This window comes from Microcebus murinus, chromosome 13, assembly GCF_040939455.1.
Source record: "Microcebus murinus isolate Inina chromosome 13, M.murinus_Inina_mat1.0, whole genome shotgun sequence".
Taxonomy (NCBI): Eukaryota; Metazoa; Chordata; class Mammalia; order Primates; family Cheirogaleidae; genus Microcebus; species Microcebus murinus.
This window is the reverse complement of record NC_134116.1, coordinates 8,012,871-8,025,371: the sequence shown is the minus strand read 5'-3', so window position 1 is coordinate 8,025,371 and position 12,501 is coordinate 8,012,871. Positions and strand designations below refer to the sequence as shown.

Genomic DNA, 12,501 nt, shown 5'->3' with positions numbered 1-12,501 from the left:
AAGGGATGAGAGGAGGTTGGGTGGGGCAGATGGCTTTTGTGGTGATCCTGGCTTAAGCTAGGAGACCTGGAGGTGGGGTCAGAGCCTCAGGAAGAGAAAGCTGAGGGTGCCTCTGGGAAACACAAGGAAAGAAGCAGTGAGAGACCTGTGACTGGGCAGACATGGAGGTTAAGGGGGAGGGAAGGAGAGTCCTGGAGGGAAAGTCATGGTCTCCAGGCTCCGGGCACCAACGATCACAATGGCAGAACTGGAAAGGCCACTGAGCCTGCATGAAAGACAAGTTCAGTTCTGAACTTATGTGCCCAGTTGGAGATCAGAGCAGGACAGCTATGGTGAGATGTCCCATGGAGTGACAAGGAGTCATGCAGCAGACATCCCAGGTGGGGAGAGCAGAGAAGAGAATGCAAAGAAGAAAGAAGAGAGAAGCCAGATATAGAAATAAAACTAGGATAGACTCATATCCCAGATAAGGGCCGGCACTGCTGAGGGGAACCAGGTCACTGTGTCCCAGACTACAAAAGTATTAGCCCCAAAGTCATTCTTCCAGTGACACATGCCTCAGAAGAAACCTTACAACATGTCCTGGTTTATATCCCTCTCCATTGTATGCACAAGAATGGTAGGAATCCTCTTTTGTATTGTTCTGTAGTTGACATTTTTTAGTGGTTAAGAATAGCAGGAAGAACAATGCTCTAATGATATCATTTTAGGCTTTCCATTGTGCTTCAGCTTATTCTATCCCCAGAACTCAGAATACCAAATCTGCTTGCGAGACATTTTAATGAGGTTAATCCTTTTTCAATGTCGGGAACAATTGTTATAACAAACATTGTATAATTCATCAAAACAAGTGTTGTGATTTACTCACTTCTTGATGCCCTCCAGGTGTCTAAAAAGATTTGTTTAGGGAGTCACTTGTGGGTTCCATTTGTTTGCAGAATCTTTACCAGCTCTTAACTAAGTAACTGGATTTGCTATGACCATCCTTACCAGTTCCCAGAAATCTGCCAGCAGACTTGTTAATGAATAATGTAGAGTTTTGAGAATTCCCTCATGGCTTTGCCCAAGTGAGGGTAGGTTTTCTGGGTCAGTTCCTAAAGGCACTCCTGCCTAGAGTCAGTCATCCATGCTGCCACTTTCCAAACATCCTAGTGCACCTACCACCTCCAAGAAAAGGGACAGGACCACACACTGGTCTTCAGGTGGGGCTGGGAGCTTCTTCTGACCACTCTTCCCCTAGGCCTTGCCCTAAGTCCTTTCTACCCTCTGAGTTCGAAGTCCAGCTAAGAGGGAATTTTAGAGTCATCTTTCAATGCAAAGACCATTAGGCTTGAAAAAGGACAGGTAGAATTGTCATGCCGTCTGCATATAATATACCATAAATATGTGAAAATAATATGCTGGGTTTATAGTTCCCATTTCTTCCTCATATTTCAGAGGTAGAATGTCTTCTCAGAAGTTTCCTCTGAGTTCCTAAAGCCTTGTTTCTCTTAATTGTGGCATTCACCAGCCCTGGTTTTGTCTATTTCTTTCTCAGTATTTCTCACCAGGCTGTGACCTGCGTGGGGACAGAGCGGTGGTCACTCCTTGGCAGGAGGCATGGCATAAAGGAGATGGTCCTGATGCATGTGTGGAATGAAGGAAGAAACAAATGGGACCATGTGAAGAAGGGGAAGATCTTCCAGGGAAACTGAGGCATAGGGTTCAACCAGTCACCCCAAATCTGCTTAAAAGCAGACATAAAATTGAGAATCCTCTTGCCCCTAAAGCACACTCTTTCTGTGTATGTGTGACCAATTTACAACACTGACAATTCTGGGAAAGTCCAAACTTATACACACCTAGTTCATGTCCTTTGTATCTTCTAGTTGGTCTTGAAGGTGCTTCCCTGCACTCTGAACCAATTTCATATGTAAAGAACATGAGGACCAACATCACTCTGGACATGCTGGTTGATGTTACTCTTGTTGGGACTTAACAGAAATCAACCTTCTCATCTAAATTGCATTTCCAGTAGAAAGTGGTCCATTCTTGCATGGGAATTCTCACTTAGCTTATGCTCTAGGTCTTTCAGTCCTAGGAGTAGTGACTTAGAGTCAGGAAGTGATAGTATTGCTGGACAGGCATCACCACACTTAGAGGAAAGTTCATATTTCTGATCCTGAGAGATAATTTGTTAAGAAGCATCATATAGAACCAGAGGGAAAAGGGGTTGAAGGCTGCTAAAGGAAGATTCTTTCGGCCCAGTATAAGTGCATGACCAAGAGCAGATGCTCACAATCATAGAGACTGCAGGAACATTTCTGTCTCAGGCCTGCACCCTATTCCTCCTCTCTTTCTTAAGAAAGAAAAGCTGGAGAGGGCAGCGGGGCAGGAGTAAGGGATAGGTTCTGTATGGGATGAAATCAATGGTTTAGAAAATCCATCCACTACTAAATAAACAGTATGACCACAGCAGATATGGCCACATACAGAATCAAACTGATTTTCATATAGAAAAAAAAAATAAGTATGATTCATGCCAGGCACACAGTAGGTGGTTTGGATGTGCAAATGCAAGTAAAGTGTGACTCAGTGGACCCAGAGGAGCAGCTGAGCCAAAAGTCCTTCCCACTGGCTTCTGAATTAGGACATGACACATCTGCACCATCTTGTCCTTCAAACTCTATTTCTAAATTATGTTTTGCTTGGATTGATATTAAAGTTATTTTGGTGTTTTGGTGTACCTAACAGCTGATTTTGTAAGGAGGTAAGCAAAAAATAAGGATGGCATAAAAAATGAGCCAGATTTAAAAGTTAGCCAGATATAATTTTTAAATAAATTGTCTTGTATACCCATAAGTCATATGCATATTGATCACTTTTCTCTCTCTAATTAAGCCCAGGGAGATGTAGTATAATGACAATTAGGTCAACTGGTGCTCAGAGGAAGTACCCACATGCAGGATCTCTCAAAACATTTTGTGACACCTTCAGGGGTACAGCAAAGCCAGTGGCTAGGAATGTGCTTGGGCTTTAGACAATATTTACAGTAAAGTAAAATAATCTCACACTCAACATTAATGAGTTTCATTTTCCGGGTAAGAACAGCAGTTTGCATAAGTGAGTGGCTCACTCTCTAAAGTCCTGAACGTTCTTACAATTAGCTTTGCTTTGCTAACATTATCAATCAGGAATCCAAATCCAAACAGCAGTTCCTATCTCCCAACAGAGAACTTTCTCTGCCTTGCCATCACCCCACTTAACAATCTCGCCTTGCAAGAGTTTAATCTTGTGGTCAGTATTTCTAGGCCAAAATAAGTGTTCTCAAGCCTGCTCTTTTGAAAGTATTTTGTCATCATTACCAAAGAGTGTTTAAATAACTGGCCATGGTGCTTGGTGAGACTCTGGCCTGGAAGAAACAACCTGAAGATAATTGCTGATGTAACCACTAGTCCTTTAATATCCAGCGAGGAGCTGCCATCAGGGAGACCAGCTCTCAGTCCTGAGCTGTGAGAACACCACCAGTTAATTCTGGCATGGAACAGTTGTAACTGATAGCGGACTGGAGTTGGTGAATACCATTCACCAGAAGCGATGTAAAATTTTTTTCAAAAAAGAAGAAAATCAAATGCAAGATTTTAAAAAATCGTAAAATAGTAAGTGTGGGAAATCTGGCAAATAGCAAAAATCATTTTTAAGCGTGGGGGGGGCAATATGTGTTTAGAAGCCACACCTTTTTGGCCTTTGAGACTACATGGCTATGGCACTGAGTAACAGCTAAAGTCTTTATTCTCTCTTAGGGGAAGAAAAAAGGAAAGAACAACAACAGTCCATCCAGGCCTGTCCAGCGCTGGGAGCCTCAGCTCCTGCAAACCGATCTCCCAGATTCCTCTGGGCAAGCACAGAACGAGAGGAAATGAAAACTAGGAAAACAATTTGCGCATGGAACAATGAGACGGAGTTTCACTTTGGTTTCACACTCAAATATAAATGTGGTTATAATTTTTTTAAATATATTTATAACAGGCAACGAGTCGGGGATGGTGGCGTCCGTAAGCCAGACAAACAGAAGAGCCCACTGCCGCTGTGCAGCGCGCTCTGGGCAGCAGAGAAGTCGTGGGAACGCAGAGACACAGCTGTTTCCAGGCAAAGGGCCCAGAGCTGTTCAGGCTCAGCCACTAGAGCCTCCAAACAACGGGAAACACGCCCAGAGCGATTCGCAGACACATGTGTGTGGGGCTCCGAGCAGCGTAGGGTGCGCCTGTCCACCGCTCTAGCCTCCAACTCACTCGCGCACCCAGGGCAGGTGAAGGCGCCCAGCGGCTGAGCCTCCCCGTGATGCGGGTTCAAATCCCGCCGACTCCCGGGCACCCTCACCCGCCACAGGGCGCGCTAAGCTTCTCCCCCTCTTCCCCGGCCCGGAGCACTTCCCCAACTCTCCCATACCCAGACCATAACAAAGGAGCCTCCGTAATGGATGCGCGACCGCAGCCCACAGGGATCATCAGCAGATCCCCGTCCGGACACTGCACCTGGCCATGCCACACGCGACCCCTGACAGGAGGGCGACTCCGAGTGCCGGACAAAGGGGCTCCTCCTGGCGCGAGGGGCTCTGGGCGGGACGCTGGGAGCGGAGCCCGCAGGGGACTCACCTTCGCAGCGGCCCGGCTGCGCTCCTCGTGGAGCAGGAGGGCGGCGAGCAGCAGCAGCAGCCAGACCCCGAGCCGCGGCCCCATGGTGGCGGGCCCGGGGCGGCGGGGGACGGCGGGGGGCCGCGGGGGACTGCGGCGGGTGGCGCGGGGCCCGCGGCGGGCAGCTCACTCTTGAAAGGCCGGGGCGTGAGCACCGCGCACCGTCCCGGGTGCGGCGACTCCAAGCGGAGACCTGAGCGCGGCCGGCGGAGCTCCCCAATTTGTTGGCGCTGCCCCTCCCCTTGGCGGTGAGCGGGCGGTGCCTCAAAGGGGAGGACCCTGGGGCTCTGGTAAAGGGCGGCGGGAGCGCGCAGCCAGGAGATTGCGACCGCAGTGCGCAGGGACTCCAGGGCTCTTCGCTGCGCACCCGAAGACTTCCGCGCCCCTATCCCTGCGCCCCCACGCTCGCCGATCCGGGCGGAGGATCAGGAGGGGAGTCCTGGCCCCTGAGGCCGGCGCCCAGGGAGCCCAGCGAGGCCCGCCGCACTGCTGATGTGCCGCGGGCGGGCGGCAGCCCCTGAAGCTGGGCCCCGAGGTGAGAGCGACCCCCAGGCAGCGCCAAGACCCTGGCCCGAGGGCAAGGACTCCGGGCGCCCTGCCCGGGCTGGGGCTGCGCGCTCTCGTTGGGAACGGGAGGCGGCGGTTGGGGGAAAAGGGGTCGAGCTGCCTCGGCGAGCAACACCAACTGGGGCCTAATGCGAAGGCTCCCCTTTTTCTGTCCCGTCTTGGGACTGCCCTCTGGTCACCCCTGCAAGGAAGCGAGGGCGCACCGCGAGATCCCCGCACCCAGAGACTGGCGGCAAGGATGCTCTACCTCCCCACCCCTTTGCTAAACCCGCTTTGTCTCTCGCCTCCAGGCTGAGAGGGACCGACGGGAGCCGAGAGTGGAGGGACCGCCCCGGGAGCATGGGAAGAGACCGGAGAGCCGCGTCTGGCCCTGCCCTGCAGCGGTAAGCGACTTTCCGCCCTGTCCCTGCGGGCCGGCGCGGAAGGGCCCTTCAGAGTAACTTTCAGGAATTGACAAGCCGGGGCCTGCACGTTCACCTCCCTGTTCTTCCCTCTCGCACCAGGTGGCTGCTGCTGGGGACCGTGACGGTGGGGGTCCTGGCCCAGAGCGCCTTGGCGGTAAGTCCCGGCTCCGGTTCTACGGCTCGCGTTCTCGCGCCCGGGAGGCGCTGGGACCCTCGAGTGGCTCTGAGAAGGCGCTTGGCCGGCGCTCGCCGTGCGTGTGCGAGTGCGAGTGCGAGTGGCCCGGCCCACCTGGCCAGGGTCTAAGAAAGCTCGCTCTCCCCCAGGGACCTCCCCCGCTCTCCTCCCCGTGGTTTCCCAGCTTCCACCCCGGGCGTTGCGGGCGTCGGCTTTTCACCCGAGCAGATAATTTAAAACGTAGCCTGAGGCATCCTTGTCTTTCGTTTGAGCAAAGCTGCAGCCCGGACAGCGGGGGCGGAACGCCGGTCCGGGCCGCGAGGCTTGGCTGAGGGCGAGGTGGGTCTTTGTGGGGCGGCGAGGCCGGTGACCAGGCGCTGCCATTGGCAGAGGGGACTGTGGTTTTCCGAGTGGGTGGGGCGCGGGGGAGCGCGGGCCAATCAGCGCCGCCCCACCCGCCAGGGACCAATGGAAGGAAACCCGCGTTGGAAGAAAACCCGCGTGTTCTCCCACGGCCTGGTCCGGCCGCATGGCCGCTGGCCCTGTGTGCCGAGCTCTGCCCCCAGCCCCCGCCACGGAGGGCGCCCTGCCAGGGTCGTCCTTGGTACCTGCTCTGTGGGTTGCACACATTTTGTTCACACAGCAGGTGCCATTTCTACGGCGCTTTGTGTGACCGTGGCTAAAGTGCGATAGGTTGGTGTGTCTCCTTGGCTGAGGACACAAATGTTTAAACAGGGACTGAAAACGGAGGGGACCCGAAGGTGTCCTCATCCCCACCTCTGTCAACTGTCTGATGGACCACCCGGTGGCCGCACCCTCTGGCTAGGTGGGCGCCACTGGGAATCTCCCCTCCCCACCCCACCCCACGTCCCACCCTGCTGGCGCGCACACAGAGACAAAGGGGGAATGTTGGCGGTTATCTTTAAATTCTGTTAACTTCACATTGTTCTGTCCTGATGTAAAACAAAGAAGGATTTTACAGGTAGTGAGTGAGGAAGAGCTACTCTCCCTTGGGAAAGAAGGAATTCTGCTTTTCTGCTGCTTTCTGCCCTGGTTCAGGCCCCAGGTTGGGAAGTAAGAGGAAAAACTCAGAGACTTTGCCCAGAGCATCCAGACCAAAGTTTTCTTAAAGTTCAGGTCTGTCTCTCCTTCCTTCCCCCAGTACTGACTTAAGATCAGAATCTAGATGCTTGGACCAGCCCACCGAACCAACCTAATGACTTGGGTTCTTATGCACATGCCTGTATTACACGTAAGACTTGGCCCAGATTTGTGCACCTGAAGCAACACACACACACTCACAGAAGGAGGAGACCCCAACAAAGTACCAGTGTGTGTCATTAGTGTGTGCACTGGTTGTGCTCTTGCCCACACTGCTTCTTCCCCTGGGGCCACTTTTGTAATATGGAAGTTTCCATTCCTGAGGATGGCGAGAGTCCCAGGAACTCTTATCTGGACTGATACTAAAATTGGTGGAAAGCGCTTTGTGTTAGAAGAACTGGGTACTTAACATGGCTCTGCCCTGATCTCATAAATCCTGGGCCTTGGTTCCCCTCCTTGGAGGAAGTGAATCCCCATCAGGTTGTTACCGGGCCACGTGTCCCTGGACACCCAGCACTCCTCCCTCCCCCCATACCTCGTCATGCTGCAAACTCACCCTGAGTCTCTTTTGACTCTAGGTCCTTGACTGGGACCAAGAACATTTTTGCCCAACAGAGCTTCTTCAAAGCACAGTCCTTGGACCCCCCAGAGCCAAATCACCAAGAAAGTCTTGTTACAAATTCAGACCTCTGGTCTACATCCCAGACCTTCTGTCGGACTTTCTGAGCTGGAGCCTGGGAGTCTGCATTTTCCATGTGATGCCAAAGTTGGGGAAAAATTGAGCTGGAATATTGGGTTGAGAGGCTGCTGAGGTCTCTTGCCAATTTACTTTATTTCTTTGGGATTTAGATTCTAAATCTACAAATAAGAATAAATTGTTTAATCATTTTACTAGAGACATTAATATGTGTTAAGAGACATGCAATTTATTATGTTCAGTGAGCTGATCTTCTACTTATTAATTTTTATTGACCACTGGCTTTAATAGCTGTTACTCATGAAACAATGGCTTGATCCTTAACTGTAGTCAGTAAAGATTTTTGTTAATTGTGGCAAGTTCAGCTCCCTATTAACTGGGCATGTTCCAGAGTCCTGCCTCATTGCCTGTCTCTGAACTCTTACCCCAGGGAGTCAGTTCAGTAGAAAGGGTTTCTGCTTGTATCTTAGAGCTTTATGGCAGATGCAATGACAATGGGTTGCAAAGAGCGTGTAATTAATGAGCACTTCCTGTGTTCCATTTTGTGTGCATTAGTGCCTCTATGCCTCACAGGAAAACTCGCTTAGGAGGTGGGTAACTATCATTACCCCATTTGGGGTAATGAGAAGGTGAGAAAAAAAGAGGCACAAGTTTAAATAACTTGCCCAGGGTCTCTGTCTTTGTAAGTGGGACAGTGGGACTGGAACCCACACTCACTCTTCTGGATCTGTAAGTCAGCAAGGAGGGCCCTGGGTCTCCTGGGGTGTGGGTGATTTCTCCGGGTCTGGACCTTGGGCCAACAAAGTGGGGCCCAGGCACTGACTCCTGGGAAGGGGAGTCCCCCTCCTTTGTCCTCTGCCACAGACCAGGAGTGTGGAGCAAGCAGGAAGCAATATCCTCAGGTGTCCGTGGGGCAGGGGAAGCAGAACAGCCCTGGCCTCCTGGGCGCGGGGCTCAGTGTGGACGGGGGGCTCTGCATGGGCCCCTCGGATGGTGCTCTCTGCCATCTAAATTGCCTTCTCTGAGGCACCCTTGCTTGAATGCAAGGCCAACATACCGAGTGCATGTACAAAACGCCCATCCTGGAAGGCAGTGGGGCACAAGGGTTCCCATCCCAGACTCGGGCAGCTGCCTGGGTGCCATTCCCAGCTGGGCAGGCCGCTGAAGGGCAGCTGCCTAAGGTGAGCACTCACCAGACCGCTGTGTCAGCCCCCCAGTAACTGGTATGTTAATCTCATCCACCTCATGGGGGCAGGTGGCTTTGGGATAAGTGGGTTCCCAGGAAGTGCTTTGAGAGGCTGGCACAGCGCTGGTGACAGGAGGTGTCCACTGGGCATGTTGAAGGGATGGTTCCCTCTGCTGCAGTTGCAACCTTTGTGAAGACTTCAAAGCACTCACTGCAGCCGCTGTAAGCATTGCTACTTATCTCAAGGGGCAGGGCCGCAGCCTTGAAGATCTAAGAGACCCAGTCCTGCCTGATTCTGGGAGGAAGAGAATTCCCAAGAACAAAGGCCTTCCCTGAGATCAAATACACAGCAGGCTGAAGGCCTAGCTAAGGACCTCAGCCAGGAGGCAGGGCCACAGCATGTGAGCTCTCAGAGGTGTGCGGCCAGGAGCCCTCAAAGCACAGGTGTCATGTTGGTGCCCCGGGAGGTACAGGGCTCCCAAATGCCTCTGCACCAGCTTGGTTTCCAAGAGACTTTCCAGGGAACCAGGCATTGGAAAATTCTCTTGACTCCCTTAGATGCTGCCAATGTTTTCCTTCCCCTCCCAAAGCAGCTGTGGTGGCAAGTCCTCCACAACAAGTCCTCTGGGGGCTTGTTGATGCGTGGGGAGAGCTGTATGGAGCTGCGGTGATTCCCAAAGCTCAGTTTCCGGATCAAGAACAGTCCCTTCCTATATTCCCTGCTTTTCAAATGCAGAAGGCAAAAATCACAAGGTTCCACCTTGAGAGTGGAAACACAAGCATATCTCAGCTTTCTAGAGGCTATTAAAGTTGCCCTCCCTGGGTGGCTTGTCTGACTCAGCCACAATAAGTAACAGCTGGGATTTGCCCTCAGTGTTCAAGAACTAGAGGCAGGCGGGAAAGTGCAGGGAGAGGGAAGACAGGCTCTGTCACTGTGCAAGGGGTACATTTAGAGCAAGAGAGAATGTGAAATGTAAGGAAAAAGCTATAGGAGAGAAAACAAAGATTTTGCTAAAATAGTAAAAATCAAAGGACTATGTGACTTTCTGAGGAGAGGGAAAGAAAATATTGAAAAAATTCTAGGGAAAACTGCAATGGAGACTTAGCTTGTGGACATTGTTTCTGATGATGTCATGAAGAGATCACTACCTAGTAGGTGATTTGGGAATTTTTTGTTCTTTTAATCTGAAAAAGAGTATTTATCTTTGATTAGAGGGTTTTAAAGAAAACTCTGAAATTGCCTCTTGCTTTTTGTTGCCAATGTTTGTCGGCGCTACCATCACTCCTTGAGATGGTGGGTGAAGTCCCGGCCTTGGCTGGTTTGGCTCGCAGATCAAGGGCCCTGTGACAACACCATAGTCTTGAGGGGAATGAAGCTAACCCAGCCTGGCTACTAACTGGCTGTTTGACTTTGGAGCAAGTCTCTAACAGACTTTGCCCCTGGGGGCTGAAAGCCAAGGTTGAAGAGCTGGCTTTGCTGACTGGAGAGCCCAGGTGCTCTCAGGTGAGCAGTGCTGCCAGGTGAGTTGCGGAGGCAGCTCTGAGGGCCTGCAGGTGGCTGGGGGTAGGGGCTCAGCTATAACCCTGGCAGTGAGAAGATTCCACCAGGGGAGCTGCAGGACATCACTTAAAACATACACACTGCATGAGGCTTTTGTCTTCATAGTGTAGAAGCTTCTGGAACCCAGTAAATAAATGGTACTTCATCAGTTCAGGTGAGAGAAAGGGCAGGGTTATTGGATAGGTATCTTCTTGCTGTTCCCCTTGGGTGGTCGTGCCCTTCAGTTCATGAGACTATCTCAGGACAGGTGACAGTAAAAATGACAAACTGCTCTCAGGTTCCTCAACTGCTGTGAGGGGACAATAATCTGTATTTTCATTATTAGGGAGACTGCCTGGGTTTCTCCAGCCTTGTTGATGTGGTCAGAGGTGAATTTCAAAGGGAGAAAGTGCAAGCAGCCCACGGCTCGCCCAGCAAGCTCTGCCCTGGGCACTAGATGCTCAGCCCGTGTCCCGAGCTCCTGGTAGATCTGATGCACTCTGTTAAGATGTGTTTGTTCTGTTGCACTGAGCGAGGCTGCCTGTTGAAGTAACAACTCTTTTGTAAAAACTGTTCCTATAAGTACACTGTGGTGTCTGGGGGCCAATCTTGGGACAGAAAGACCACTCTATCCTAGTGGTGATATTCTAACAGAGTCTGCAGTTTAATGTGCTAATGTTAATTTCTGTACCAATGTTAATTTCTTAGTTTTGATATAAATGTGCCAAGGTTACAGAAAATGTTAGCACAAGATGCAATGTCTGGGTGAAGGGTTGTGAACTCTTATGAATGTGTTAGGCAGTGTCCTTATGTGCTTTAAAGAACAGGAGTCCCCTTCTCACCTGCCTAAAAACCCTGTGGACGGCAGGGACGGGCAGGTGGCAGGTGCCGCAGGGCATTGCACATTGCACTGCAGTGGGACTTGGAGTCCGCAGCCTCCCAGTGGCCGCAGCTTCTGCACCAGTTTGGGGCTGAGGAGGGGCCAAGAACAAGGATGGCTGGTGACCAATGGCTATTGCCTCGCACATTGGCCTGTCACCACCCTGCCATCGATAACCAGAAACAAGAAGGAGGAATGCAGCAGCCTCCACCCCGCCCTGGCCGGTTCTGTTCTGTGCACACCTCGTCTGCACACAGTGGCCTCGGCCTCTGGGAGATAAAGGACACCCTGTCCCTTTCCTGTCAGGGCACCCATGTGGCAGGTGTCGGGATGCCTATGCACCCCTTGGGGCCAGCTGGAACCTCCGCCCTTCGAGGGAAACCCCCTGAGCGCCCTCTCCAGCTGACAGCGTTCTCGGGTGTCAGTAGGGATGCCATTTTTGAGGCATCCACGTAGCTCCTAAAGACATTAAATATCGGTCTTCACCCATCATCCACGTTTTCACCCAGAAACACGTCATCCTCTGCTGTCATTGTTGTCACCACAACCCAAGTTCAGGGCATCTGACATCTTTCCTCCCAGAACCGTTCGTTGGTACGTTTGTCTGCTCTGGGCCCTGAAAATCGGGGAATGAAGATGCAGTTGACAGTATTCAAACAAATGTTTTGGATGAGGAATGCAGTCATGGAACTTGATAAAAGAGTGTGTGTATATATATATATATATATTCTTTTTCTCACTGTGGGTTCTCTCCCCCAAATTAAATGCTGTCCCCCACTGGATGACCCTAGCTGGTGTGATGGTAAGGGAAGCTTGGATCTGCCTGTGGAAGATTTGCATTTTTCCGGGGATTGTTTCAGCCCCACCCATAAAGTTCCTGTTTTGTTGCTTTTGTCCAGTTTAGTGATCTCCCATGTAGGAATTAGAGAAGCATCTGTGTTTTTGAGTCACCTGGACAAATTATCTGGTACCTGCTAGAAATTACATAACAATGTTGGTTTTGGGTCTGTGACTGTGGAGCAAGGGGACCTGTGAGAACAGAGAAAGGGCTTCTGCTGGGGGATGAGATCAAAAACGAGTGCCCTGGGCCTCGAAGCTCTGGCTGTCCACCGGGGAAAGACCCTGATTAGCGTCGGCTGCACAAAGGTCCCAGACTGGCACGGGGGAGGGGCGACGCAATGAACCCGCCAACGCTGGGGGCCTGCTAGCCGGGCCCTCCTGCTGTCCTCACCACCCCCCACCCCCGTGACACTAACTCCAGGTTGGAGGAGAGGAAGG

General features: G+C 51.6%; 2 protein-coding genes across 2 annotated transcripts in view; one reads left to right on the top strand and one right to left on the bottom strand.

Annotated features, from left to right (window-relative positions):
* Positions 1-4,869, bottom strand: part of COL4A1 (collagen type IV alpha 1 chain) — a 142,937-nt gene extending 138,068 nt beyond the window's left edge. The window contains exon 1 of the mRNA XM_012751870.2: positions 4,635-4,869. Coding sequence (XP_012607324.1) covers positions 4,635-4,718 — 84 coding nt within the window. The 5' untranslated portion in view covers positions 4,719-4,869. The remainder of the gene's footprint in view (positions 1-4,634) is intronic.
* A 125-nt stretch (positions 4,870-4,994) lies between these two features.
* The window catches only part of COL4A2 (collagen type IV alpha 2 chain), a 177,742-nt gene continuing 170,235 nt past the window's right edge, over positions 4,995-12,501 (top strand). Inside the window, exons 1-3 of the mRNA XM_012751869.3 lie at positions 4,995-5,208; positions 5,531-5,623; positions 5,744-5,798. Of these exons, the coding sequence (XP_012607323.1) occupies positions 5,580-5,623; positions 5,744-5,798 (99 nt within the window). The 5' untranslated portion in view covers positions 4,995-5,208; positions 5,531-5,579. The remainder of the gene's footprint in view (positions 5,209-5,530; positions 5,624-5,743; positions 5,799-12,501) is intronic.